Source organism: Coturnix japonica, chromosome 8 (genome assembly GCF_001577835.2).
Source record: "Coturnix japonica isolate 7356 chromosome 8, Coturnix japonica 2.1, whole genome shotgun sequence".
In the NCBI taxonomy this organism is placed as follows: Eukaryota; Metazoa; Chordata; class Aves; order Galliformes; family Phasianidae; genus Coturnix; species Coturnix japonica.
The window spans coordinates 14,120,349-14,148,044 of NC_029523.1; the positions used below are offsets into that span (position 1 = coordinate 14,120,349).

General features: G+C 39.2%; 1 protein-coding gene across 1 annotated transcript; it reads left to right on the forward strand.

Annotated features, from left to right (window-relative positions):
* The first annotated feature begins 425 nt into the window (after positions 1–425).
* ZNHIT6 (zinc finger HIT-type containing 6) lies at positions 426–27,281 on the forward strand. The gene is made up of 10 exons (XM_015870177.1): positions 426–748; positions 1,038–1,103; positions 1,187–1,293; positions 1,391–1,476; positions 1,794–1,897; positions 7,924–7,992; positions 8,782–8,862; positions 9,381–9,461; positions 22,954–23,078; positions 26,763–27,281. Exons 1-10 carry the CDS (start codon positions 441–443, stop codon positions 26,858–26,860), a joined length of 1,125 nt encoding a protein of 374 aa, XP_015725663.1. The 5' UTR covers positions 426–440; the 3' UTR covers positions 26,861–27,281.
* Positions 27,282–27,696: the final 415 nt, after the last annotated feature.

Here is a 27,696-nt window from a genome sequence, read left to right on the forward strand (position 1 = left end):
ATCTCTTCCTGTCACTGTTTTTCTTCGCAGTTACAAACTTGCAACCAAAGCACAGGAGAAGGGAGTTTTTGCAGCGATGGGGTGCAAAGAGGAAGAGGGCGCAGGGCTCCGCGAACAGGAGGGAGAGCTGTGAGCCGCCAGGGGTCGCCGCCGCCCAGGAAACGCAGCGGCCGGGCCCGCCCCGACGGGGCCGCGTCGTGCAGCGCGTGGGGGCGGTGCGGAGCGGCCATGGCGGGGCAGGGCGGGGAGAGTGTGCATGGTGCGGTCGGCGGGCGGAAGATGGCCCTGCAAAGGTGCGGGTGCGGGCGGGATCGCGGCCCGGTCCGGGGAGCGCAAACCGGGATCCGCGGAAAGAGCGGCCGCCGAAATGAGAGGGCGGGTCGAGCGGCCGCGTGGGGCGGCTCGTTTCGTCCGTGTGCGGGACGGGGCTGGGGGAGAGGATGGTCTCCGGGAGCGGCGTCTGCCATCCCTTGCGCGGCGCGGATGTGCAGCAAAGAGGCGGACCCGATTCTGCTTTTATTTCTCGGTGTACGGAAACTGTCCCGCGGTGCTTGGTCCGTGCGGTGCCGCGCAACACCGCCAGGCGGCTCCGGAACGACGGGGCGGGGCTTCGTGTCTGCGGGTCTCGGCTCGTGGGCTTCGTTGCTGTCCAGACTCTCGCATGGTATTTGTGTCCCGTAGTGGGCGTGGGATGCGGCGTTCAGGGGGTCTCAGACCACGAGAGAAATAACAATGCACTGTGTGAAAGGTATAACTGCAGAAAAGCTGTGGCTGTGGTGGAGGCTGGAGCAGGCTGCACAGCACACACCAATGCAGCCTTACTGTGTGTCCAGCTGCTCATTCTGGCTTTGCATTCCCCAGAGCATCTCTACAGCGTGTTTTAACATAGGCAGGGCCCTGGGGTGTGTGTGGAGATGTGCCCGCAGTGCCATGCGGGTGGGCTGGGCTGACAGCATTGGGGCTTTCCCTCTAGGGGCCATTGCCACGTGCAGCTGATGCCCTGCCCGACATCAAGAGCTGCTTTCTGCTTCTTTCAGATGTGAGACGTGTGGCGAAGAGGAGGCCAAGTACCGGTGCCCACGATGCATGAAATACTCGTGCAGGTAGCTGTTACCTGAATTAATTCTGTCCGAATTCTGTCTGCTGTTCCATTGGATGTGACACTGACGTGTGTGTGTCATTTCAGCCTGTTGTGTGTGAAGAAGCACAAGGTTGCCCTGAGCTGTAGTGGAGTCAGGGACAAAACTGCGTTTGTTTCTGTGACTGAATTTACTGACTTGAACCTTCTGAGCGGTAAGAACGTTCCAGCTGCTTTTCAGAACTCATCATTTCTAATAGCTCTACACTACAGTTTTTTTTCTGTTCTGTGTTGTTTTTTTTTCCCCTTCAGATTATCGGTTCCTGGAAGATGTGGGAAGAGCAGCTGATGCTGCTGCTCGAGATCTGTCTGTGCATCGGCCGACAACAAATAAATACGTACGTTTCATGTGAGCAGTTGTGATTGCTGGGCATGGGTTTGCTGCCTTAGAGTTCCTACAGAGGGGCTCCCAGGCTGGGTTTCAGGATTGGGATCTCAGCTGTATAGGTGTGAACAACCCCAGATTTTGGAGAGGTCTCAGGGCTTATGCAGTAGTAATACAAACATCCAATTGCATGGAAGAATAAATTGCTATCATCATGCACATTCTTAAAATATCCCATACACAGCTGTTCTTTCTGTAGTTTTCCTGTAATTCAAATAATATTGTTCAGTCTAAAACATGTATGTTTTTTTTTTAATTTATTTTTGGTAGATCAATTACTTGAGAAACAGAGCTCGAAGGCATAATATCAATCTGAAGACACTGCCCATTGGATTCACCAAAAGAAGAGAAAATTCAACCATCTTTATTAAGAAGTGAGTCCCCAGTTAGCTGCCAGGCAATGATGTTTTGCTTTTGCTGAACGCATAATGGTGCAAATGTAAATTCACCAGCATGCTCACTTTCAGAATCTTTTAGATGCACAACTTTTCTACACGAACTATTTAGATTTAGTGTTTCCTGCTGCTGTTCATGTTTTTTAGGCTGTTTGAGTTTCAGGCTTTATTTTGAAAACTACCAACATGATGAGGAGGAGGAATCAGTGCTGTTGTGTATCTCATCTGTTAAATGTAATATGGAATGGTTACGAAAGATTCCTGTCCCTGAAAAAAGCTGCCTTGGGGTGGGATATGTGTCACTCCTATTCCATTTATCTCTGTTGCCACCATTGTAGGATTGGTGTATGCTGGAGTTTGTGTACGGAAAAGGAAAGGCTGCAGGTGTTCTTTCTTTTATCCACACTTCTGAGTTTCCTCTGATACCCAGACAAGTGCCATCTTTGCTTCTCTTAGTAATCAGATGTGCCAGATCTGGATTATCTTGGGTTTTTTTGCATTCTTAGTTTTGGTGGCAAGTTCTGCTTTCCCTATGCAATTTTCTCCCTATTCTGTGACTTAAAAACAGTGACCTATAGATAGGGGAGGTGCCCCAGTGGGGACCAGCCACCAGGTGTCCCTCTTGGACAGACAACAACCCAGGCTTCTTGGCAGCCCCTGGTCATTTGTTCCTATCTATTATCTGTTCTGTTCTGAGGCAGAGGAACACTATGTTGTCCTTTGCTCATAAAAGAGTAGGAAGGAACCATCTGCAAATGCTTTCCAAGGGTACAGGATATGCTCTGGGATCACTACAGGAGTGATTTTTCTTCTCTTCTACTACTTCTGTTATTCATGTAGCAATGTGCACAAATGGTTTGAATTCAGTGATATAGGTTGAGAGCTATTTATTTTATTTTTTTTAGTAGGTATATTATACCTAATCCATATCTGGGTGTCTGAGAAGTATAGCCCAAGGTGTGATTGAAACAGAAAGCATCTATCAGACATTTAACACCTGTCCCATGTGACTTAGAGATAGGACACATAACTACAGTCAAATGGGGAAAGCTGTGCTAGTAGTTGCTCTCTGTAAATTTAATACCTGGTAATTGCCAGTATCTGTGTTCTGTAGACCTGAGCCCACACTCATGCTTTGTGTCAGCCAGGATTTGTGGAAAGGTTGCTACAGGGCGTGGAGATTGGCGGCATCTCCACATAGGTGTGTGGAAGGCTGTGTACCTGCTCAGATGTCTCCTTTGTACTCTCTATGTGAGCCAAGCTGCTGGGCTGTTTGAGACAGGGAGGAGAGCCATGCAAAGTGAGAAGGTACAAGATGTGTTCTGGTGTCATTCCCTGCCCCTGCCAGCTCTGCAGGGCAAGTCTGTGGTTGTTCGGATGTGTTAGCCACTTTTCATTTCCTAGCTTCCATTAGTTGGTTTGTGAAATTCAGTGTTATGAAAGCATATGTGCCAGTGCTAGGTAACGTGTGAATTAGACTAACTTGTAATCTCAAATAACGCAGATAATAGAGGATCTTTAGCAAATGGAGTTTGAGTCCAGTTTGTAAAGTCTTATTTGGCTTGCATATGGCTTAGGGCATCATACAGATGTGAGTAAAATGTAGTGTGGAACCTTGAGATTAGCAGCAGTTAAGTGATCTTCAGTGCTGTGGAAACTACTCTGAGGTGCATGTGAAAACCCTAAAAGGTTGGTCCTTTAGTCTTGAACTAGGTAAGGATAATTAGAATGAATTTTATCGAGTGTTGCTCATGTTAAGAATTTACCAAGGAATTATATGGGCTGGTTTTGGGGGATCATGTTGCTGTGCTGGAGCTGTTAAACTTCAGTTGGGCTATCACTTAGTGCACAGTTCTGCTTGCTTTCCAGGACCTGCAAAAGTGACATCGCAAGCAAAGAAGTGCTGATCTGAAGTGAGCAGAGAGCATGACCTTGGTGCATTTCAGTCTGTCAGTAGTTTCTCAGACCATTCCCATGTAAAAATGAGTAGTTACTGAGTTCTGTAGCTGAGTTTTTGTGTGTTTTTTTTTTAGTTGTTTACTTTTCATAGTGGATCTGATGGTCATTTTGTTTGTTTATAGAAGTGGACAGTGGTTTTTTTTGTTAAAGATAATTACAGTTTGGCTTCTTAGGAGTCTTCCTCTGGTTTACACAGGGCTCTCAGCTCAAAACCATGGTGTTTGCTTATTGCACACATGGTCAGTGACATCTCTTGCTGCTGGGAGGTCCCTTGACAGAAGACCATATGTGTTGCAGTGGAATTATTCTTCATCTTTTTCATTGATTGTCTTGTTTACCGTAACTAGGAAACATTTGAGCTTTCAGTAGAAGTGTTGCAGTTGAAATATTTATTGTTTATACATCAAATCCAGGAACCAGCTTAATGAAGCTCCATCAGAATGGAGACATCCCTTTTAGTGTGCTGTTGTTCAAATACAGCAGAACTCATTTTGGCATGGAATGTGTAAATTGGTGGGAGGGGGAGAAGGAAACCATCACGCTTCTGTATGTTTGTTTGGATTCTGCAAGAGAATCTAGTCACTTACTTGGACTAAATCTTCATTGCTTAAGTAAGTTGTGAAAGGTGACATTATCCAAAGGAGTTGATACACAGTACCACATGTTTCAATTAAACCTTGATGCATGTGGTGAGAGTACTGAGTATTGTGAAATTTGAGGATAGTTTAAGGATAAGGTCACTGTTTCCTTTTCATCTCTTTTATCAGTTCAAAAACACTTTTAAAAATCCACTAAGGCATGTACGTCAGGTCTCCAGATCCCAAAATCTTCTGTAGATCTATGATCCTGTCCTTTAAATTGCCAGCATCTATACTGCATACACCCAAAGTACTTTAAATGTCTTCCAGGGTACTGCATTAACTCTAGAACCAGTGAAGAAAATCTTTATAGCTGTGCCAAGAGCTAGATGGAAGTAACAGTTGTGTTTATCAGTGCTGTCTTTATAGTACTAGCAATAAAAACCTGTTTCAGCTGTCATGAATTTAAAAATCATGTACGTGTTGGTCTTTGGAAAAAAAGAAAAAGCAAAGAGGAAAAATTATATTGATTACAGAAGGTAATTATTTGGAAGTTTTAGGAAAAGTGAAAGAGTTACTCTAGTGTAGAACAGTAATGGCAGAACAGCCTGTGCAGCTCTAGACACCATTTGCAGCTACATCTAATGCAGGGGATGAGGTCCTTAGCTTCTCTTTTTCTCTCTGATCAGTTTCTGTGCTTCTGAAGTAGCCAAAATAGGATGTGAAGCCAAGCAATGCAGGGATGGGCTGTGATGCTGTTTTTACTGACATCAAGGATGTGCTGTGCCTCATCCAGATCTGTGCTGTTTGATAACTTTATAGTCAGGGTTTTGGTATTCAAGCAAACTGGATTGACGTTCCATGGCAGCCGAGTGGCGTGGAACGCTTCAAGCAGCGTGAGCTGTTTCTCAACTCAGGATGACTTACACAATTAAGCATTTTTCATTTAGACAATGAACATAGTACATGTCAGTTACATTTGAAGGAAATACTACCCCAGTGAGCCATAATGGAAAATGAAGTCAGTGAGATTTGGAGCCAGGATATCTGACATAAATCTGAACTTGTTGTGAAGCAGCCTTGATAGCATCTAGAGTTGACATCAAGTTCTTTATTGGGCAGAAGAAAGTGATGGTGAGGGATGCTTCCCTTTAATAATTGACATTTTTTTCTGCTTATGGAAACTTGTGCAAAAGTATTATTGCTTTTCTATACTTTGCTTGACAGCAAAGTGTGTGAGGCTATTCCAGTTCTAAGCTTCTTTCTTTCTTGCCTTCTTCTACCCAGCTTTTACCTCTTTCTGCTTGTCATTTACTGTTAGGCAAGCATATTTTGCAGAGAGATGAGTTCACCTTGGTTTAGCTTTTAGCATGCTGAAAAATATCAGTGTTTCTGTTTTTGCAAGGTGGAACTTTCTGATATTTTTAAATTTCATGTTCAATCTTCCTGATTCCAGCTCTTTCTGTTCACTAATCCATAGACTAGATTGTGCCTGGAAGGGGGAGGGAGGGTGAGAGTCTGAAAAGATCCCTCTTAAGCTGATTATACAGCTGCAGAGATGAACTGAGTCTGCCTCAGTGAGCCCACAGCAAACTGGTCTTGCATGTGAAATCAGAATGTGCTGTGTGACCACAGTTTCTGTGGACACAGAGTAATCCTAACAGGTAGCAGATAGCTAGAAGTATTTCTGGAACATTTCTCACTGGAGTTTCTGTTAGAAGAAATGGCCCTTCAGACCGCATACATGCTTCTGTCATCATTGTCATGCCTTGCTGTTTCTGCTTCAGGGGAGAAGTATCTGGCAGTACCTTATTTGAAGGTCTCTCTTTAGAGATTTGACAGAAAGAGAGTCCACGTCACAATAAGTGTTGGTCACTTCAGATAGGTGTGTATGATCTGATGGAACAAATTAGTGGTGAATTAAATGGAAAAAATGCTAGAAGGGCTCAGGTTAGTAAATAGTGTGTTTATAAAAGCCTCATCAGATGCTTCTTTCAGTTGTTAAGATGAGGAATTTGAAAAATTTGTTTCACTCAACTTGCAAAAACCTTTCAAAATTTGAGAATACTTGCTGATTTTGAGTTGTTTCTTTTTCAGTTCAATAATTTAAGACCATATCATAGCAATACACAAAATAGCATGAAAATCTGCAAGGCGAGTTGTCAGCTTCACACTGTGTGTGCAGTGTAATTAATGTTTTGTCTCTTACTGTCCAGCTTTGGTCATACCATTTTCTTACCTGTTTCAGACCTGATCTGCTGTAACTTGACCTCTTCATTTAAGGAGGGGTCATTCATTCTCAGTTTTAACAAGCATGTGCAGATACAGGGCAAAAATCACGAGGCACATACAGCTCTACTGAGTCACGTGTTGCTTTGTGGACCTTAACCACCTGTTTATTCTAATATATTAATTGTTAGCTCGTTGGAGGGTTCTTGCATCTTTTTTGTGGGGGTGAAGATAAAAGATAATGCCGTGATTGTACTTAGACTATGAGGAGTGTAGCTCAGCTGTAAAGCTTAGCTTTCCCCTAGGCGTAACTTAAATCAATAATTATGTATTTGGTAAGTGTGCTTTATAAGGTGCCTGCATCTAAAAATTGATATGGTAGTTAATTGAGCTTAGCAACTAACTTGTTTACTGCTTTTTTACTTGATTGCATGTATGCTTGTCTCTGCAGGCAGCTAGATCCTGCTGGATAGTTCCATCTGCCTGATAAGCAAATTAAACAGCGTGTTTGAGCAACAGTGTGTTTATTTTCAATTGTAGCAGTACCAGAATCTTTGCATAACTGTTGCTGATTATCTTAGATATAAGGATTCATGAGTTTTAAGTAGTAAAAATAAAAGAAAATTTAAAAGTACCAGTTGAAATTCCTGTGCTTCACATAGATACCTGGCGTCTGCTTTCTGAATCTTTACTGTTTGTCACAAATGTGAAATTCTAAACCAGAGGGGAGAGCCATGAACCTGCCTTTCAGACTGTGCTTTTTCTTATGAGATTTCACTTAGAAAAAGGTTTTTACACTCATTGAACATGATGGGAGAATTTAAAGCAGTAAAAGGAAAAATGCTTTGCTTGAAGTCACTGTTGCCTTCAGCAGATTCCTGATCTAGAGGGACACCCTGTAGGCAGTTCTACCTTTCCTGATGCCATGCTGCACTGCAAGCATGCTTCAGAAGTTTCTGTTCTCAGATACTAATTATTCTTGCTTTAGAGGCAGGATGGTTTGCCAACCAGCGAACTGGAGAATGGAATGTAACATCAAGTTTTGTCTCTTACAGAAGCTTCCTGCTAGTTATGTAGTACATTTATTCTTTCCAGTGTCTGTTTTCACTGTTCTACTGAAAGGCAGCTTCCCTCCCTGCCCCAACATCTCTTGTATTTAGGTTGTGCTGTGGGAAGACAAGTAGTAGTTACCAGCTGACTAGTGAGGCATTAAGAATCTGCATTTCTTCTTCTTTTCAGGGAGCAGAAGTTCTACTGGCATTTGAAGCTTGTATTTCCTCACTGTCATGCTGAATACACTTTAAAAAGGTAAAGTTTGAAAAATGGATTCTTAGAAATTACTCTGTTGGAATTCAAATGGAAAATATTTTGAGCCATTCTTAACTGTTTCTGTGATATGAGGTAAACTTGAATAATATTTTGTGTCTTAACTAAAAGGGCATTCAAATTTGAAAGGCATTTAAAGTTGCACAGTACTTTCTTCTTTGAAGTCTTGGGAGGTTGTCAAATCAAAGGAAATATTTGACTGCTACTCCTTCCTGGCAGTAAACAAGCAGCTTGTACGTTTACAGTAGCGATACCCCTTCAGTTAATCTGTTCTGCTCTCATGGGGCTGAAGTGCAGCAAGATTTCCATTCCTTCTTTGCCTGTGTGCTGAAGCTGACCTGCACATACAATGAAATGTTTTCATTGTTTACTTTGTAGGAAATCCTGCAAGTGCATTTTGTAAAAGCCAAAAATTCAGCTTTTATTGACAAATGTTTCTCTCCTTTTTTCCTAGTCTAACGGTAGATATGAAATATGCCAGTATCTACTTCTAGGTCTGTACAGACAGCATGTTATGCTGCAGGGTTTCGATCTGGAGATACTCATCTGTTTACTCCTTGCAGATGCCAATGAAGTTTTAGTGTTGAAACTGATAAAGAATTGTCAATTACCTGGGCTGTATTGATCCACATTTACAATCCACCCATGAAGTATTCAGGTGTACCACAGTAGCGTGCAAATGTACAGCTTTCTCTAAATGACTCACATAATAGAGTTCTCTGTGCGTGATGAACCATGTCTTACGTATTTGATTTTTATCTTTGGGGAAAGGGTGCCAGAGGATAAAACGCTCGCTGATATCCTTAAGTCCTACATCGATCCAGTGGAGTCAGATCCTGTCATTTGCCAAAGGTGCGTATCGAGTTGTTTTCTGCCTTGTCCATATACTTTTGTTAATAAAAGGTGGGAGTGGTTCTGAACAGGTTGGTTAACCTCACTGCACTTCAAACATGGATGGCTGAGGTCCCTTTCAGCTGTACAGCTTTAGTTGCTGCGATGAAAACCATTCCAACTTTCACCAACCAAGTTATCCTAGAATATAGCCCCCACATTTAAACCAGGAGAAGGTAACAAAGATTTATAACATAGAGATCAAGTAAAGCATCTCTGATTCTAAGAAACGTAGCGTAATTCAGCCCAGTGGGGGTTACAGTGATCCTTTTGTTTGGAGGAGTTAGAAAAACATACCAATAATTACAGCCGTAATTTTTAGAAGGTATTTAAGATGCAGAAAATGCACTTTTTTGATGAAGAAATAAATGCTTTTGCCTGTTTACTTGTAAAAGATTCTCATTTTTTTACAGATGATAGGAGAAGAGTCTGATGTACATCAAAGTTTCTTCATTTCTGTTGCATATTGGTTTTTTCAGATTAAAGATATATACAATGTCTCCTCAGTCAGATGTACAAATTTTAATGAAAATAGAGAACAGGAAGCAAAACTCCACCAGGTAAGGTGGCTCTTTGGTTTGTGTGTGTATTAATTAAATACAGCAGAAAGAAATAACACATTTCTTTAACTTTAATACATGGAGGAGAAATAGCCCAATCCCGTGTATTAACTTCTGTGCGTAATTACCAGCCACCTTAAAAATGATGCAGCAAGGATCTTATTTCTTTGTCTGTTTGTATGTCAGTACTGAAGTATCTGCTCAAATATTGTGATTTGTAGATTCCATTTACTTGTACAGTTTAAGAACTATTGCACTTGCAGCTAGATTGGTGGAATGGCAAGTGTGTCTGTACCTGAGCTGCTTCAGCTGCCATCCATGCAAGTGACTCAATTCACTTCTAGATGAGTATTAAGCAGCAAAGTACTCAGCTGTTAATCAGCAAAAGTATGGACTTCCATTCCCTTCTTTGAGCATCTCTGTGGACATTTTAACCCCCCAGGAGAGTGAGGGGGATACCTGTCTTTTTAAAGTATTGCAGCAAAACTGACTTGTTCATCTGCATCCGGTGGCAGCATCTGAAGTAACACATTTTTCTCAGTTACTGGCTCATCACGCTTCATGCTACAGTATTGCTGGGTGTGGTTCCCAGAATTCTGACTTGTGAAGGATTGCTTTCTTTGTTTCCTGAACAGACAATGATCTTGAATTTCAAAAATAAACATTAAGTAAATCATTTTTGATGGTATAAATGCCATTTTGAACATTCCACACTGTTGTCATTGTTACTGAAAAGGATGTACCAGCTTTAGTGTAGCTTAGTGAGGTTGACCAGTGATTCCTAGTTAGGGTTTTTAATGTACATTCTTTTCTTCAAATGTAACAAGTGGAAATAGCATGTTTCCCTAAATATATTATTTCTAAGGAGAAAAAAAGATATAGTTGTAACTGAACTCCCTGTTTATGCCACATTTCTTTTCCCACTAAGTATTATTCAGATGAGAATAATGTACTTGATCACTCAAACCCCAGAAATATAAACTCCTCATAGTTTTAATCTTTTTCCGTCTTTGAAATCACTGTTTGAAACAGTTTGTAACATTTGCCATCAGAGTTCTCACCTATAAACCTATTATTTTGAGTAAAATGTCTCAGCTGATTTTCATTTCCTTTAAGAATAGCAAATTGTGTTCTTAGAAGGGAAATTAAAAATACTGGTATTGTAAAATTCCCTGGTAAGGTCAGTGTGGAAGGACCTGGCTGGGTGCAGATTTCTGTTTTTTCTCTTTACTGTATTTTCCATGAATTCAGCACAGGCACTTCGTCCATTCAGGTTGCATATAGTGGTGCAACAAAGCAAAGAAATTGGTCTAATCTTAGAATGTTTTTGGCATGCTTGGGTTTATCTGCTGTTCATCACCTGAGCAGTACTGCTCAGGACAGGTTCCTGGAGCGTGAACAACTTCCGCCCCCTTCTTTGTACTCAAATTAACGTAGCAAAAACTGAAAATGCATTCAGATTGTTACTACTTTATGTCACTTGTTACTGTGTGATTGGAAAGGCGGAATTCAGAAAATGACACTGAATATTCATTTGTATCTTTAAAATATAGGAATTTATACACATTCTTTAGTTTTTTGCCCCAGTATCTTAGTTTTAATGCTTCAGGATATTTTTCAGTTATATTATAACAGTTAGCAACTGTTTAAATGACTACTTGGCTTGACCTTTCAGATAGGTGCTTGGTTTCTTTTACATTTCAGGGTTTTTAGAAAGGAAGAAAAACTTGTTTTTGCAATAGCAGGTAAAATTCACCTCTTGATCTTTTGAAATAGGGCATGTGAATTGCATAGAAGGCTTGGGAAATAAACTAGTGTCAAAGTGGACAATCTCTGTTGCTCATCAGTTTCTTTTATTAATGAACCATTTTGCTCTTCATAAGAGGGTATAATGCTTCTTTAGCTTAGAGATTCTTTTTCATGAAGCTTTTTAGAAGAAGCCTATGAAATATCCTGACATTTGAGCCTCATCTGTATTCCAAGAATCAGCTCTATTATTTTCTATTAGAAGTGCATCTCCTGGTCAGTGGAGCAGGCCCAGCTGTAGCTGTGTGCACCAGTCATGGAAGCAGAGTGCTGAAAAGAAATTCTGCTTCTGAAGGAAAGAACAAAATTTGTTTGAAGTGATGGGACTGTCATGTCAGCAGAAAAGCAACTTTTGTCAGCACAGGCTTTGTCTCTGCCAGCAAGCTCTGGTGTGCTTGTGCTAGCACAGCTGCTGTGACTGAGGTTCTCTGAGGGAATCTAAACTTTTACTCTAGTTGCACTATAGTTAAGAGGGCATTTTCTCTGGTTTTGTCTACTTTATGATTCCCCCCAGTTAAATTCATTAGGGCGTATGTTGTCTCATGGTAAAAATCAATACCTGAATTTGCAGTGGGAATGCTTGAACCAGGTCTGCTCAGTTCCTAGCTGTGGCTGCTGACTGCTGCTTTGTGTCATCTTGAGTGTCTCTATTAGCTCACCCTTTACCACCGCATTCCATACAGTTCTGGACTCTGTTCCAGCATGGCAAAACACTCTTTGTCACTCCGTGGGCAGGCTGGAGGAGTAGAATTGGTATAGTCTACTAATGATGTAAATCTACATAAACAGCCTGTTACCCAAACTTCCCCTGGACCTGCCAGAAATTACTTCTCCATGAATTCTAGGTAATGGGAAGGCTGTAAAACAAAGATTTGTGCTGTTTGTTTGGATGTTGTTTTTTGGCTTAGCAGAACCATTTGAGAAATATTTTTCATAGTTGGGATTATGGATTACTGAGGCAGTGCAGTGGTGTTTCAGAGAACATCTAAGCTGGATTATTATGGGTTATAAAATACTCGTCTGCTAGTTTTAAGATAAGTATGTTACAGAAGGATTTTAGTATTTCCTGGGAATGTTTATGAAACAGGAGTTTGTGGTTCATTTTTGGCTGTTTTCTGCATTTCATCGCAAACAGTCCTTTCATTTTGAAGGTCCTTTACAGAATGCTTTAAGTCTTGGGAGTTTTTTTTTCTTTCTCCAAAGTTATAAATTAACCCTGCAATGCAGATTTCCACTTCTTCACAGGAGTTCTGAAAAACTTTCAAAAACAACTGGATAAATCTATTGCTGTATATTATGAATAATAACCAAACAACGTGCTGCATGTTTTCTTGCTCCTAGCTGCTTTTCAGTTGTGGCAAGGCAACTTTCCCATCTGTGATAAGCTCATGTTTTGGCTTTCTTGTTCCCTGATCTCTAGCTCCTATCTAATCTAAAACCAACTTGTAAGAATTGTTTTCAGTATGAGTTCATAGCACTCCATGATTGTTTGGAGTAACCTAAAGCATAATCACTCTTTGTATCCTCTCCTCTGTACCTGTCACCTAATAGCCAATAACACTAGAACCCTCGCATCACTTGATTGTCTTCTCATTTAGTTGCACTTTATAAAGAATCTTATGAAGAAAGATTCAAAGTCACGAGTGTTACACAACTCTTCTTTTTTTAAAACCCTGGTTTGGAAAGCATCTGCATTTGAGTGGTTTGTTAGTTTTCCATTTGTGGTACTTGCCTCTATCACCTCTTATGCAATATTTAGTTGGTGTCCATTCTCTCCTTGGTTGAAACTATTCCAAGAAAGGTTTAGCCACTGCCTCTTGGATGGGTTTTACAGTCTACATTCTTTCATAAAGTAGTCTTTTCTTTCTTCAGGATAAATTAATGTCCTGACTGCCTTCAGTCCTTTATTTGGGATGCCTTCAAAGTGACTTCATACGGTAAGAGTATTGTTTTTTCCACTAAGGGAAGAAAAAATGCAACTGCCAAATTACACAGTCTGATTTGGGAAATGCACTTTCTTCTTTTCCTGAGAATTGCCTTATTAGGCTTCATATAACAAATAAAACAAAACAACAACAACAGAAAAAAGCAACTTGTAAATTCAACAGATCCTTGATATTTGTTATAGGTTAAGTTAATGGCTGGAGAGGTACTTACTCTTCCTTATTGTGTAAGATCATCCTGTTTTTAAGGGAAAATGAACTAGAACAGACTTAGTTTACCATGGATATTTTTATCTAAGAGGCAGTTCAATGATCTCTCTTTCTGGATTCAGTAACATCTTTCATGAAGTCATTTGGTCTGTCTTTAACCACATTTGTTTTGTTTAATGGAATTAAAAAACAGTCCTTTCTTAAATGTCATTATTAGACCTTTATATAAAATTTTTCTTTTTTACCTGTTATTATATTCAAATCGCTTCAGAATGTGTCACTATAGAATATTTTGAGAGTCTTTTTAGGTCAAATGATGGACTATTTAGGTGCTTGTAAAACAGCCTGTCTGGCCTTAGAAGCCTTGTGAAGCCCACTGCTTTCACTGGACCATATCCTTCCAGGAACTGAGTGCAAAATAGCTTTCCTGTTGTAAAATAGCCAAGCTACCTTGGGATGTTGGTGTATCAGGTCAGTTGTAGATTTGGTGTTTGTAGCAGTGGTACTGGTGCAGCTCATGCTTCTTTCATTGCTAAGAAAGCCAAAATTATCCAAAGCATTTTTGTGCCAGTTGCAACATCAAGGGGCTTCTTACTTTCTGTGGTGACTTTGGCTGGTGCAACATGAGAACGTTGGCATGTTTGCTTCTTAATTCTTGTGGACCACAGGGAAGAAAATACTAAACAAGTATTGGAGGTTCTTCTCTACTAAATGTCATTGCTTTATGGTGGTGAACGCTTATTTTGCTCTGACTGATCCAGTGCAGTTGCTTCCCAGAAGCCTGGATGATGTTAGTAATGTTGGAGCACTTCCCTGTCTCAAGATCAGCTGGCAGAAATTAGAGTTCTTTCCTTGGATGACTGAGTTCTGTGCTCAAAGAGAATTTTCTTTTGTACTCTATTGTTTTTCAGTATCTGTGGGTTAGATCACATTAGTAGGTCGCAGTAGTCACAGTAATAGATTTAGGAAGATGAAGTAAGTTCTTTTTGCTTTAGCCTCTGTACGCCAACAGACTTTTATTGTCTGGGAATTCAAAGAGTAATATGAATTAATGGAAACAAATATTTTAAAATGTAATATTTATATTGAACTATTTGTTTTCTTGTCTGTACAAAAACGTCTGTTATGTATCTGACTCTCTGTCAGTGATTTTATGAGTATAAAATACTGTTAGATTGTATTTGTAGTGTTAGTGTTTTCCTTAGATAGTGTTATTTTTTTGTATGATCTTTCTAGGGCACTTCCTTCTGCATTATAGTTTCTGAATAACTTCATGTGAAACCAGTGGAGCTTATAGATTTTACTTTCTGCTTTTCATACGTGATTTGGTTGTTTAAAAAAACAAACAAACAAAAAAAAAACAACTGCTACCAGCATGGTACATGGATCAACTATTGATCATATTTAGAAATCATTTCAAAAATACTACTTCATTCATTTATCAGAACAAACATACTGAGGCTGGGCCTTCTCAAGCATTATTTTTCTTTGCATTTCCTGCAGGTGTTGAAAAGTTTGTGGTGTTTTGTTAAGATTCTTTAGTCTTACTTAAGAAACAATTTCTCTTCCCATTTATTTAGTACGTGGTGTACATGAGACAGGAATTAGGGATACAAATCCCTAGCTGAACTGCTGGCCTTGGCATGAGTTGGAACAGACCCCAAGCTGGCTTTAGCCTACGCCAGCTGAAGATTGACAGTAGAATTCATTACTCTTCTCTGGCTCACAGCAGCTGGCACAAAAGCAGCTCTGCCACCCTTTCAAAGGCAGGGAGCTAGCTTACAATAGTCATTCTTCACTGCACAACTGTAGTCAGGCTCTGGCTACTTCATACTGTTGAAGGGAAATAGCTTTAGGTGTGTAGTCTGTTTTTTAAACACAACACTCCTGTGTACTGCTTGCTGCTGCTTTTTCCCAGAATGCTGGCTTTTGTTTTGGTTTATTTTTTTAATAAAACTTGTGGTTTTCTTACCGAATACTTTTGTTCCATTTTCTTGTAGGTCATTTTTAGCCTTCCCAGGTTTGTTACTGCAGCAATTTCAGCATCACTTCTCACTTGCGCCTTCTTTCCCTGAACATTGGTCTCTCTGCTGACAAAAGCAATGGGGAGCAAGAGATTCCAGAATATGCAGCTTTTACTGTAAAAAGTAGTCAGTTTTCCTTCCTATCTACTTACGTTCTTAACCCAAATCCTGTCTTACACAACATAAAAGGAAAGCAGAAAACTAATCATTGCTGATTATAGAAAGTATGTATGATCTGAATCCGTAGCATGCATAGCTAATTGTTTATGATGCCTGACTACAATTACTTGACCTTTGAGAAGATTTTTGGGATGATTCCAAACAAACAGAATTTGTCCATCTTACTATCTTGAGCAATCATTCTTTTTTTTTTTTTTTTTTTCTTTTTTTCCTGAAAGGAATTCCTTTATGAACCAGTATGTGCCTGTTTTTTAAAGCAACAATCCAGTATTTTGTAACACACGCTGAATTATTTTGGATGAACTGTTTTATAATTAATGGTATTGCATTAGGGTTTTTGGAGTGTCCCAGCTAGAGAATCTCAGGCTGAGACATCTGTTGCACAAAGATTTATTTGAAGTCACAGTCTCAGCTCCAAAATTCTGCAGTTTGTGTTGCAGCAAGTAAGATCCAGACCTCTTGCAGAGGAAGAATGTGTGAGTAAGTAAAGAGGTGGAGAATGAGATACCAATAAAAGTGTTAGTGTTGGCTTCACCCAGCAGTTTGCCCTGTCTAGTCATCCAGTAGTGTTCTGCAAGCACCACAGGCAGATTCAAAGATGTACAAAGCCATCAAGCTTGCAAAGCAGGTAGGCAGACCCCAAACTCTAAAATATAAGGAAAACTGCATAGTAGCCTCTTTTCTGCATCATAACAGGATTTATAGAATAGGAGTGGCATACTCAGCGAGTGTGTATGCAGATTTTCTCTCCTCTCTCCAAGTAAGTATGCATGTAGGAATGACTGTTCCTAGAGCAGTTCTTGCAGTTTACTCCAGCCCTTCACCTCTTCTGGGGAGCAGAGATGAACTTAAGCATATGGTCATAATATGCAACATAGGGATAGTATGGCTTTCACTGCAGTCTGTGCGCAGTGTAGTGTGCACGTGTAAGGCAGACTCAAAGGCAAGAAGACAGGCCGTGGAGTCCAAGAGAAGACTGCAGTTTGGAAAAACCTCTGCTGCCCCTTGGCCTGAGGAGACAGTTGCTGAAATTGAGTTATAGAAGGGAGGGAACATGTTGTAGGATGTACTGGAGGATTTAATTCAGTGTTATGCATTTGGATTGCTATTCAGTATTTTCCAGAAGTAGACAGAGGATATGCCTTAGAGATTCTGTTTAATTGCTATTCATGGAAGGAAAAGGTAAGTGAGTCTCTGACTTGCAGCTAGCTGAGTTTCTCAGTTTTGATCACCAGGCAGCACAGGGAGGCTGGAATGAAACACTTTTAGAAGCAAACGTACACATTCATTTGTGTTTGAGAATAGCTGAAGTGATAGACTGAACTTGGAAGCTGCAGCACTGTGAAAAATGGCACATTAGCCATCAATGTTTTCACAGAGGCGTAGTAAAGGGGAACCTCTTTGAGCTCCAGTGGGAAAAGAGAGATCTTGTTATTTCCTTATGATGCTGCCAAAGGGGAATCCCTCTGTTTTTTCTTCTTCCTGACGGAAATGAGCTAGGACTGATTGTTTCGACCCCGCCAAGGAGGGAATTGACCTTCCTGCTTGTTTGCCAAGAAAATAATTTGTTTTCTTTATTTCAGAGCTTTTCCTTTTCTTTGTAAAGCGTTAGTAACCCCTTAATGGAAGGCTTATTGCACTTTGATTTCCATGCTAATAAGTATCAATTTCTGGAAATGCATCCACCATTTAGCCCAGAGTGTTACTGATATTCAGAGCGTCTTCATATGAGCAAAATTTGAAAGCTTTGAATTTGCTATTTGGGGATCTTGAATTCCAAAAGTAACAACTCTGGTTTCTGAGGTAGAGGTTCATTAGGTAAACCGAAGCGTAACAAGAAAATTATTGCCAGTTTATGAGGGCTTATTTCTAATCAGCCCTGTACTTCTGTAAATCTTGTCAATGCACTGCTGACTTAAGCTTTCAAGTAAGATTTGACCTATTCGTTTTCTGAACTTGATTTATTAAGAATTTTTCACATCCTTTGTTATCGCTTGGTAAACTCCCCATCTCTGTAATTATTTACAATATCATCTCATGAGGTTGTGTAACAAGTACTGTAATTGAAGTAGGCCTGTGACAGTCACTTTTTCCCCATGATTATGCCAGTTTTTTATTAATGCTACAAGTCACTTAACTTGATTTCCCTGCCTTTTTGGGGAACCACCCACAGTTTTTGCTTATGCTAGAGATGCCACTAAAATCTTCGCATTTTTTGAAACTAGAGTAATTCATCTTTGGTATTCAACTCATTTCTCTTTCTAATAACTTACCTCGTGAATTTTAATTTTCTCTTCAGGCCTTCTGGCTGTCATTGACTCTTTGTGCTGGTTTGTTATTGCAGTGTAGTCTTAGTCATCCTATACCCTCTTACTATGTACCTGCATAAGCAACTTAGATTTATAAGCCATAAGCTTTTGAGCAGTATGTGCAGTTCCCTGGCAAACTTCTGCTTCTGTAAAGGACAGTTGCTGTGATGCACTTAATGGATAGTATGCTTACTTGCTGCTGGATTTTATTTTTTCTTGTCATTATGTCTTACGAGATGGGGAAAATATTTCAGTATCGCAGTTTCTGTGTTCTTTGAACTAAATTCTACTGAATCCAAGAAAATGACATTAGTTAGCTTCATATTTTCCTCCTGTTTGTTTTATTATACTTTCTCCCTTAACTAAAAAATTCGAGATGGTTTATTCTTCACTTAATCTTTAGATTATTTTGTATCCTGAGTCCTTTTACCACATCTCTCTTAATGCTCTGTCCACTAAATTGTTGTAACAGATGCCTTATCTGCTTTATGGTTTTTGCCATCAATTGATACATTTTTCCATGGTTGTCACTGAAGAACTTTTACTGTGTTTTTTCCTTCATGCAATTGCCTCATTCTTGAGAGATTTAAACAAGGATAGTCTTTGTGCTTCTATAGTAACATACTTTTATGTTGCTTATCTCTACTTTCCATTAACTCTTTTGTATATTTTATAGGGTGAACATGATCAAACCAATGAATCTTTCTGGACAGCTACTATTGTGCCCAATAATCTAGGTGACAATTAGTGTCCCTCTGATCTTTTCTTAGGCATTACTGCTTTTTTTTTTTTTTACTTCCAGGAAATTTCTGAAATATGTTGGTAAGAAGAGTATTCTATAATAATTTCTCCTTGTTTATACTTCAGTTTTCGGAAGTGTTTTGATTTGCCTCTTATGACCCAGAAAAGAGAGGAGGCTGGTTTGTTATAGCTTATCTTAATAGGGTTTTTGTGTACAGATGGCCTGTGGTTAAAATACAGGAATGAAAAGGAACAATGTCACAATTTCTGCTATGTGCCTTTTTGCATTCTGTATATATAGGTGTTGTTAGGAGGAGATAATGAACTCTGAGATGCTTTCCTTGGCATACTGGCAGCTTTTCTTCTTGTACTTTCAAGCTGCTTCCCAACAGGACAGGTGGGCCAAATGCTGGTTAGAAGGGGCTGCTGCTTGTCTTAATTTTCCATTTTTTTCTGAAAAGAAAGAAAAATTACTCTGCTGTGATTGAGATGTTGCTGAAAAAGGTGATCTGGTTTGAAGAAGGGGCTGTGTAGTATAGTTCAGTATAGTTCTGTATAGTTCAGCTGTTGTTAAGAATTATGTTACAAAGGAAATATTACAGAAGTAATATCCTTTATGGTTTCTCTTTTTGTGTTTGTTTTTTTTTTAAGACTCTGCCCTGTTTCTTACTGAATTTTCTATTTCTTTTCCATGCATATGGACTGCAAAAATTGACTTTTATGGATTTTTAGAATGTCAGAGTTGTGACAAAGTTTAATTTTAAAGTCTGCCTTATTTCAGTACAACATGTTTACTTTCTGCCATATAACTTTCCTTTCATATCTAATTCAAGAGTGCATTTCACTACTTCCATGTTCACCAAATCATAACCACACAAAGAGGTTATTCACCACTTAGGAATGAAAGTCCATCTGGTAGCTATTATCTTTGCTATGCTACAGCACTTCACAATGAGTGCTTGGGAGAGCATTTAAAAGCTGTACCCAGTATTTGCTTTCTTCTAGGCAAATGCAGATACCTAGAAAATGCTGCCCTCCTTCGCTTGGGGACATCGAGTGGGGGAGGAATGTTCTTTCTTCTCATAAATTAGCAGAATATTGTAGATTTTTGCCCTGAAGTAGATAAACATGATTTATTGTATCTGAATTATGCAAAGGAAATATTTTGATGTTTCCACTCAGGAAGAAAAATCGTCATTGTTTAAAATGTGAATAAAAGTTTTAGCTGATACCTCTCTCAGGAAAGTTAGGAACGCTGTTATACAAACATCTATTTTACTGATGGTTGTAATTATTTAGACTGGTTAAAAAAAATCTTCTTTACTCTCTTTCCAATAGCCAGAAGACTAAATTAAAGAAATAACATGGTTACAATTTATCTTTAATTCCAGATTGCAGATTTTTCTCTATTATTAAAATCAAAGTTCCTGTAGATGACATTCAGGAAAACCTGATCAGCAGGGAATTTCCTGCTGTCTGAATTTGTGGAGACAAGTTGCACCAGCGAGTGATAGCCCAGGGCTCCCTTTGAGAGAGTTTGTTGTGATGCTCTGACCTAATATAGCATTCCCGTGTGTGGGAGACAGATTAGGAAGCTGAATTTTTGAGTTCCTGGAAGGCAGCAGAATATCTATAGATAGTGAAGTTACCCTTTGCAGAAGTTTGCAGGTGCCAACAAAAGTGCAAAGCCACATTTAGCTTCAGCAATTTGGTAAAGGTAACAAAGCAATGCATAGAGCAAATGTTAAAGATTCTAAGGGAACAGATGTAGGATTGCTGAATCTTGTTAAGTTTTCTCAGTTGTCCCAGTTTTTTGTAGCCATTCAAACTGCTTGCTGGCAGGCAATTTTTGTTTAATTTTTGTCTTTTAAAAAGCCATTATTGTTACTTCATTCCAGCTAAAACCAAAAGCTGTTGTCTGCCAAGATTGTCTCTTTGTGGTCCTTACAAATGGAATCTTCTGGAGAAAAAATCCAGGCCATTTTCCTATTTTGTGACAAGGGCATAACGCCTTGCTTAAGGCAGGAAAATATTCAGGAAAGCACATTAGGTGGGGGGAGTAGGACACAGAAACTGAGGGAGTGAATGGAACGGGCAGAGGAAATGTGTAGCAGGTAAATAAGGGGGACAAAGATCCAGGGAGGATATAAAGAGTAGTCCCTCAGAACCCAGGAACTGGGGAGCTGAGTGAGGCAGAGGGGGACAGCAGTGTGTGTTCAGTTCTCACTGCACTGTGCCAGCCTTGCCCACCCCTGTCTATGGTGAGGCCTTGGCCCTTTGCTAACACCAGGGTCTGTGTGTTCGGCTGCTTGTGGTACATGACTTGTAAGAAGCCATTCTGTTTCTTTTTGAGGATTCACACTTTTCAGTTTTTGTCACAGGCAAAAATTGAAGTGGTGAGTTAGGTTTCTGGAAAAGTGGTATTACAGGGCAGTCTCGTGGCTAGAGGCTTGTGTTGCTCACCCACTTGGTATGACTGTTTTACTTCTTTAATAAGTTGGGAAGGTTTTTATTCTGATAAAGTCTGTCTTGCTCAGCAGAGACATCCTATATTTGGCTGAAATTGAGTGACAGGTATTCTTCTTTCAAGATCATAAATGTGCTCAGTGAAGGAAGAGGCTGACAGGTGGATTAGCAGGAAACCTTGATGTGTTTGTGTGTAAAAGAAGGAGTGTGATAGGCTGTTGTCTTGGTAGGACAGAAACAAACTACAAAGTCTGAGAATGAGAAGCACTAGGCTCTTTGTTATATTCTCCCTAAAGTTTACAGCACAGATTATGAACTGAACATTTGGATTTTTTTCTCTGTCTTTGTCAACCAATAAAATATACTTTAAGAACAAAAAAGATAAAGCTCTGACTTAGTGATCTAACGCTTTAGTAATTTACTATCATAAAATAGTTCTAAGTACAAATGTTTTATCTTATGCCAAGCTGGACACTAAAGATGTTTTGTCTAAAACATGAGATAATGGAAAGTGTATTGTGGCATGTGAATTAGTTTAGCCTCTTAGTAGTAAATGTTTGCTTAACCAGAAAAGAATGTGTTGAAGTTCTTGCCAAAGGAAAGGTATTGCCAATATTTTGCATTTAGAGTACTGTAAATAAAGGAGTAAATATACTTCATTTCATGTGTGTTAGTCCGTAAGTAATGGATATATTCATTCAATAAGGACTGCAGAATACTGTTACCCTTTTAAAGGGTTTCACTAAGAACAGGTCATAATTACTTTGGGTTGAGAGAGACATGAAACCAGATATTTTCATGATGATTTGAAGTTGAATATGAGAGAGAAATAGTTTCTGTTCAAACTATGTTTCTTTGAAATCCAAAGAACTAAAATTCTGTTTGGCCTTCAGTAATCTTATCTACTGACTCCTCTGATTTACAGTTCTTAATCACACATTACTGAAAATCATGAAGGATAAATTCCCTTCACCTATCCAGTGTTGTTGGGCTTTTTTGTTTGGTTGGTTTTGTTTGCTGTGAGATTTCTTGATAAAGGTTTTGTTGTTGTTGTTGTTTATTTGTTTTGGGGGTAGCGTGACAGAAGTAAGCCCAACTGCATAATAGATAAGTGATCAAAAAAGGAAGAGCAGCTATGTGAAATTTATTGCCCACGGTGTATTTTGGCTTGGAACTTCCTTTGGCTTTAAGTGATACAGTAGCTTAATAGTAATAGAATAATCCTGATTACAGAAAGAATTGCGTAACTCAGATTGTAGTGTAATATCAGAGCATTTGTTGGATGCTGCGGTTGCATCAAGTGAAAGAAACAGAGTTTCTGTTGTAGAAGGGTTTTGAAATAGCCCTTGCTTTCCCTAAGATCCCACGTGCAGGTTTCCTCTTACAGAGATGAGAGAGAATATTACATTTCTAGGATATAACTGCTGAGCAGGTGTTCAGTTTAATTTTAAATTAAATTAATTAAATAAAAATTAATTAAATTAATTTCAGTTTAGAATCTGATTTTGGTCAAGATATTCACTAAGAACTCTGAAAATATCTTCGCCTGTAAAGGAATTTGAATTCAGTTTTCCTCATGTTCTCAGACTTAGGTGCTAGAAATGTTTAAAAATAAAATGAATGTGATTGGGTAATAAACCCAAATATGTAATTTGAATTATAAGATATTTCTTCTGAGCATTATATCATCTGAAAATTTTATGAACTGCCAGAAAACTATATTTTTTTAAAAATATTTTTTGTTTTTAAGAAAGTGTACATTGTGTTCTTGGTAGTATTAAAATCCAAAATAAACTTTCCTGTTATTTCTAAGGTACAATGAACTGGATGCCAGTAGAAGCCTCCTAGAAAATCTGAAAAACAAAGTAATAATTGAGTACCCAACATTATTTGTGGTCTTGAAAAAACTGAAGAATGACATGGTGGTTCTTGGCCAAGGTAAGAGTATATTTATTTCCTGTTATGCTATACTTAGATATTTTAGTTGGATAAACAATAATCAAGGATACACCCATTATTAATGCCAGGAATGTACTGTACGTCTTGTATTTATTTCCCTCGGAATCTAAAAGATTGCTATTAAAAAACTGCTATAAATATTCTGTCATGAATGTTAAAGTTGATGGCTTGCATCAGTAAGTGGTATCGTATGTGTTTGTCCTAAGTTTGTTTACTGGTGCTTCATCCATTTTTGTATAATTTTAGCCACTAAGGTAATGCAGACTTGTGCTAAATTTTGTACATAGCATTTCAGTGGGGTTGTTTCTAAAAGGTTAAGCTGTCAGTGGAAGATTAGTTGTAAGTCAGTCTGCTCCAGAAAAGGGAATCATGATTTCCCAGTGTAACTCCTAAAATTGGACAAATAATCCTCAATTATAGTACAATCATTGAAATTGTAATGGCAAAGCAGCTTTTTTGGGTTGGTTAAAGCACTGTTATTTTGTGAAGTACTTAGCTGAGGGAAAGTTTTGATCTTGAACTTAGCTTAATGGGCAGTCCAGGTCTAGCAGAAATTTGTATTTTAGTTTTTAGGTTCATTCTTGTATTTATCCCTGAGTCTGTGTCTGCACTCAGCTTTTAGTCCCCAGCTAGCTGTCGACTTAGCTACCCAGTTGCATACTTTTCAGTTATTGGGTTACCCTGTAAGAAAAGCTTCAGAATAAGTTGGCTGTTACTGTTTCCCTGCAGCAACTGAATCACAGATCTGTATGTGTATAGTGAGATTGAATACATCTGAGACTAATGATACTGTACCATGATATTGAACATCCATGGGTCTTCACAGTTCTGGCTAGTTTCACTGAGTGATCTGTTGGAGAGATCTTGTTCTATGAACTGCAGGACAGAGTGAGACAGCATGCCAAGGGAAGAGACAGGAGTCTTGTCTAGTAGCTTTATTTGCCAGTGTTCACCTTAGGACTGCATGTGGACTTTCTGCTGTACACAGAAATTAGGTACCTTGTTTCTAGGTCTAGGTCCCTTGCTACCTAAAGGCAGTCAGCCCTACCCCCTGTGATTTAAATGTCAGGAGGGAATTACAACTTGTTAACTCATAACCTCAGTCTGAACTGTGTGGTTGTCATTATCACCCCTAGAGCTGGCAGAGAGGTTGTGTGTGTAAGGGTACAGGCACCAAGAAGTAGTGAATGAGTGACTGTATTTTGAGCTTTTGCTGCTGCATGGGGGTATGAACATAGAGCAGAAGGCTGAGGGAAGAGAGCAGATAGCTGGGAAGTTCAGATAGCTCTCTGCCCTAGTGCAGTGCAAGAGTGCATCTTCCAGACAGTGACCCTCCCCTGCTGCAGGGATCCTTCACTCAGCTCTCATCCCCAAAGCTGGTATTTGGGGAATGTTGTCAACTATTGCAGGCTTTGGGAAACATTTTCTTATTCTGTTTTGGTAACTGTTTCTGTAAATTCCATCATGATCAAGCACACGTTGGGCTGTGGAAGTTGTGACAGGAAGATGCTGTTGCTAATGGCAAAAGGAACATGATTTTCACAACTTTTTTAAAATTTTTTCTCCATTTTTGTTGTCTTCATAAAGCCTTAGAGTTTGACCTGTGGAGGATGTTACTTTTTTATCGGGCCAACAGAAAAGTTACTTTTGAAAGTTGCCTTGGCAAAACAATTACATTCCTGATACTTCTGGTCAAGTTGTAACAAGTTCTTTTGAAGGAATAGAAATAGAAGTAAATAATGACCTGCAGAATGTTGCAAACTGTGCATTTTAGTAAGGTCTCAGGAATAATAAAGGTAACTCAGGAATATTAAAGATAATTTGTGTGTATTTGTAAGCTTTCCCTCTTCCCTTTAGTGTTTCTTAGGATCTTATACATGGAAGCTAAGCATTTTACACTGTCCTTGCTCTGGCTTGGCTGTGTATTTAGGCATACCGCACAGATAGGGATTGCAAACAAGCACTTTATTTCCTGGTACTGAATTCTCCCAAGTTTCCAGTCCTCGAGTTTCTTTCAGGAGAAGCATGTTCAGAACATCAGAATGGGGGGGGGCTTTATGTCACTGTAATTTGTAGGCAAGAAAATCACTTCTGTAGAAGTGTGTCACCATAATCATACTCCTGTTCTGTGTTAAGACCCCTTACAGAGTAAAGGAGAGCATGGCAACACTTGGTTGCTTTACCTGCTGTTTTTGCAGGTAGTTTAAACCCAGAGTTCAAATTTTACATTGAGTAAACTGCCAAGAGTTTTATGATGGCAGAGACTGGGCAGTCTTAATTCATAGGCAATAATATCAAGGTCAAAAAAACATGTTCTTTTTGAGTGCAGACAATCTATATTTGTATTAAATAAAACTTACTATACTTACAGACTAAACCAAAGTTCAGATCTGTCTGTCGAGCTTCTTTGTGAGGCAGATTCTTTTATGCAATGTTTTGATGCTTGACTTGCTCACAGCAAAAAATACAGGTGCTCTGATTTCAGCATACAAGGTCAGTCATGGCTGAAGATAGTAGGGGATTATAAAAGTTTTCACAGGACTTAGGGGCAAAAATAATCTTTGTGCATTACCCCGTACATATCTGGCATATAAATGTTAATTGATTATACACTAGATTTAATGTAGACAAAATGTGACCTCTGATGTTTCTGGGTGAAATGCTTCTATTTTCTTGTACAAATTCCATTGAGACTGTACAGGTGCACGCTGTGTCCTGTGTACTGTCCATGTTTGCCAGATGTAGAACCGATCCTAATAAGACAGTAACTATGCTTCATCAGTTCCCTTTGGGTAAAGTTTCCTAATGAAGCCTCTGACATTAAATGTTCAAAAATGTCTTTGAATTCCTATTTGGATCAAATGCTGAAAATATCAATGAGAGCAGCATGTGAATCACGTGCCTGCTTGGCTGTAGTTTATTTTTGTGCCGCTTGAGTGCTACCAACCAGTGGCATTTGGTGACCTCACTGCGAGGTGACAGGAGTCAGTGCTCATTAAGGAAGGGTTCTCGGGATGCACAGCTTAAGACCAGTTTGGGAAATGAGGGCTTCATGATGTGATCTCAACAGAACGCAGCAGCCTGTCCTAAAGCACAAGTTACTGTGTAGCTTTAACCTCACCAACCTTAGCTCATGGATTCATGCAGCTTGACACCATCTTTGGGATGCTGGAATATGAGGAAGGAGCACATATGTGCTTCATCTTAATTGTCCATTGAGAATTTCTCAATAATTCCCCATCTTAATTGAAACCCTAACAAAACTGCTAATGATTTATAATTCATTACAGTTGTAATACATTTATGTAGCAACCCCAAAAACAACATTTAAAACAAATCAAGAGAACAATTTGAACTCAGGAGATGAAGAGTTTTGTATGGGATAAATATTCTACTTAGCTGCATGACTAAGAGACTGAGATTTAAAACCTAAAAGAATCTCTAACATTACCTTGCTTTCTCCTTCAGAAACAAAGCCCTGTGCAGGGTTGTATCCTCTATTGAGATGGTTCTGTGTTATGAAATAACTGTCTTTGAGGAAACTGTGATTAAAAGGAAAAGAATATTGAAAACACTGCTTCTGTGTGAGCAAACTGCAAAAAGAAACTGCTGAAACTAATGGCTTAATGGTTTGTTTGTTTGTTTTGTGTCCTGCACCCTCAGAGGCCAGAGAATCTGCAGAGGACTTGGATAGTGGAAGTTCATCCCTTTTGTCCAAGGAAGAAGGAGAAATTCGGGAGAGTGCATTGACAGTTCTTTGAGAGAAGAGGGTGGGATGAGCCTTTTATATTTTCTTATTTAATTAAATCTTTTTTTGCACAACTGATTTCTCTGAGGTTCAGTTTGATTTGCTTCATTTAAGGCAGCACTTCCAAACTGCCTCCCCAACTTTGGATTTAGTATGCATATTTAGGTATGTAAATAAAGAGATTGGGAGTGGCTGGTTCCATATAAAAGATCTACTGATTTTACTGCATAACCCCCGTTTGTCCATGTATCTCTATCAAATCAGTAACCCAAATGTAAAGTTTCCAAGTTGGTTTCAACAATATATGTTTTTTCCTTTTGTCATAACACCTCAGTGTCGGATTTCTGTAAGTATAAATACCACATATTTGTGTTTATCTGTGGATTTGAGTCACGGTACTTCAACTTACTGATAAAATCTTGTGTTTCATAAGATTAACTTTCTTTTAGAGTATTTCTTGGTCTTGTAGGGCTGCACTTGATCTTACTTTAATTTGAACCTCAGTCTTCTATGGTGACATTTTGGGTGGCTGATGGCAGTAGATTTTTCTTTTTCCGACTTGATTGTATCCAGCCTTGTGTGTTAAGGAGAGACAAGTTGCACTTTTTTGTGAGTGGCATGTTTCATCATCTAAATTAGCCTCAGTTTAAAATGTAAAATAGAAATGAGTACATGGAGTGTCATTAGTGCTGATGCACTGGACTGCTCATCAGGGCTGATGTTGTGCATCTGGTAATTACCTACCAAAGCCGGATAGTGTAAATACTGAAACAGCAGTTAAATCTGCATAGCATTTGCAAAGTTGTAGGCACATGATTATTTGGCAAGCAGCTCCCTGAGGTGGTTGCT

Coding starts and splice junctions, on each gene's coding strand:
- ZNHIT6 (XM_015870177.1), top strand. CDS start 441: ATGGTCTCCGGGAGCGGCGTCTGCCATCCCTTGCGCGGCGCGGATGTG. Junction 1,898..7,923: donor TCAACCATCTTTATTAAGAA/GTGAGTCCCCAG, acceptor TCTTCTTTTCAG/GGAGCAGAAGTTCTACTGGC. Junction 23,079..26,762: donor CATGGTGGTTCTTGGCCAAG/GTAAGAGTATAT, acceptor CTGCACCCTCAG/AGGCCAGAGAATCTGCAGAG.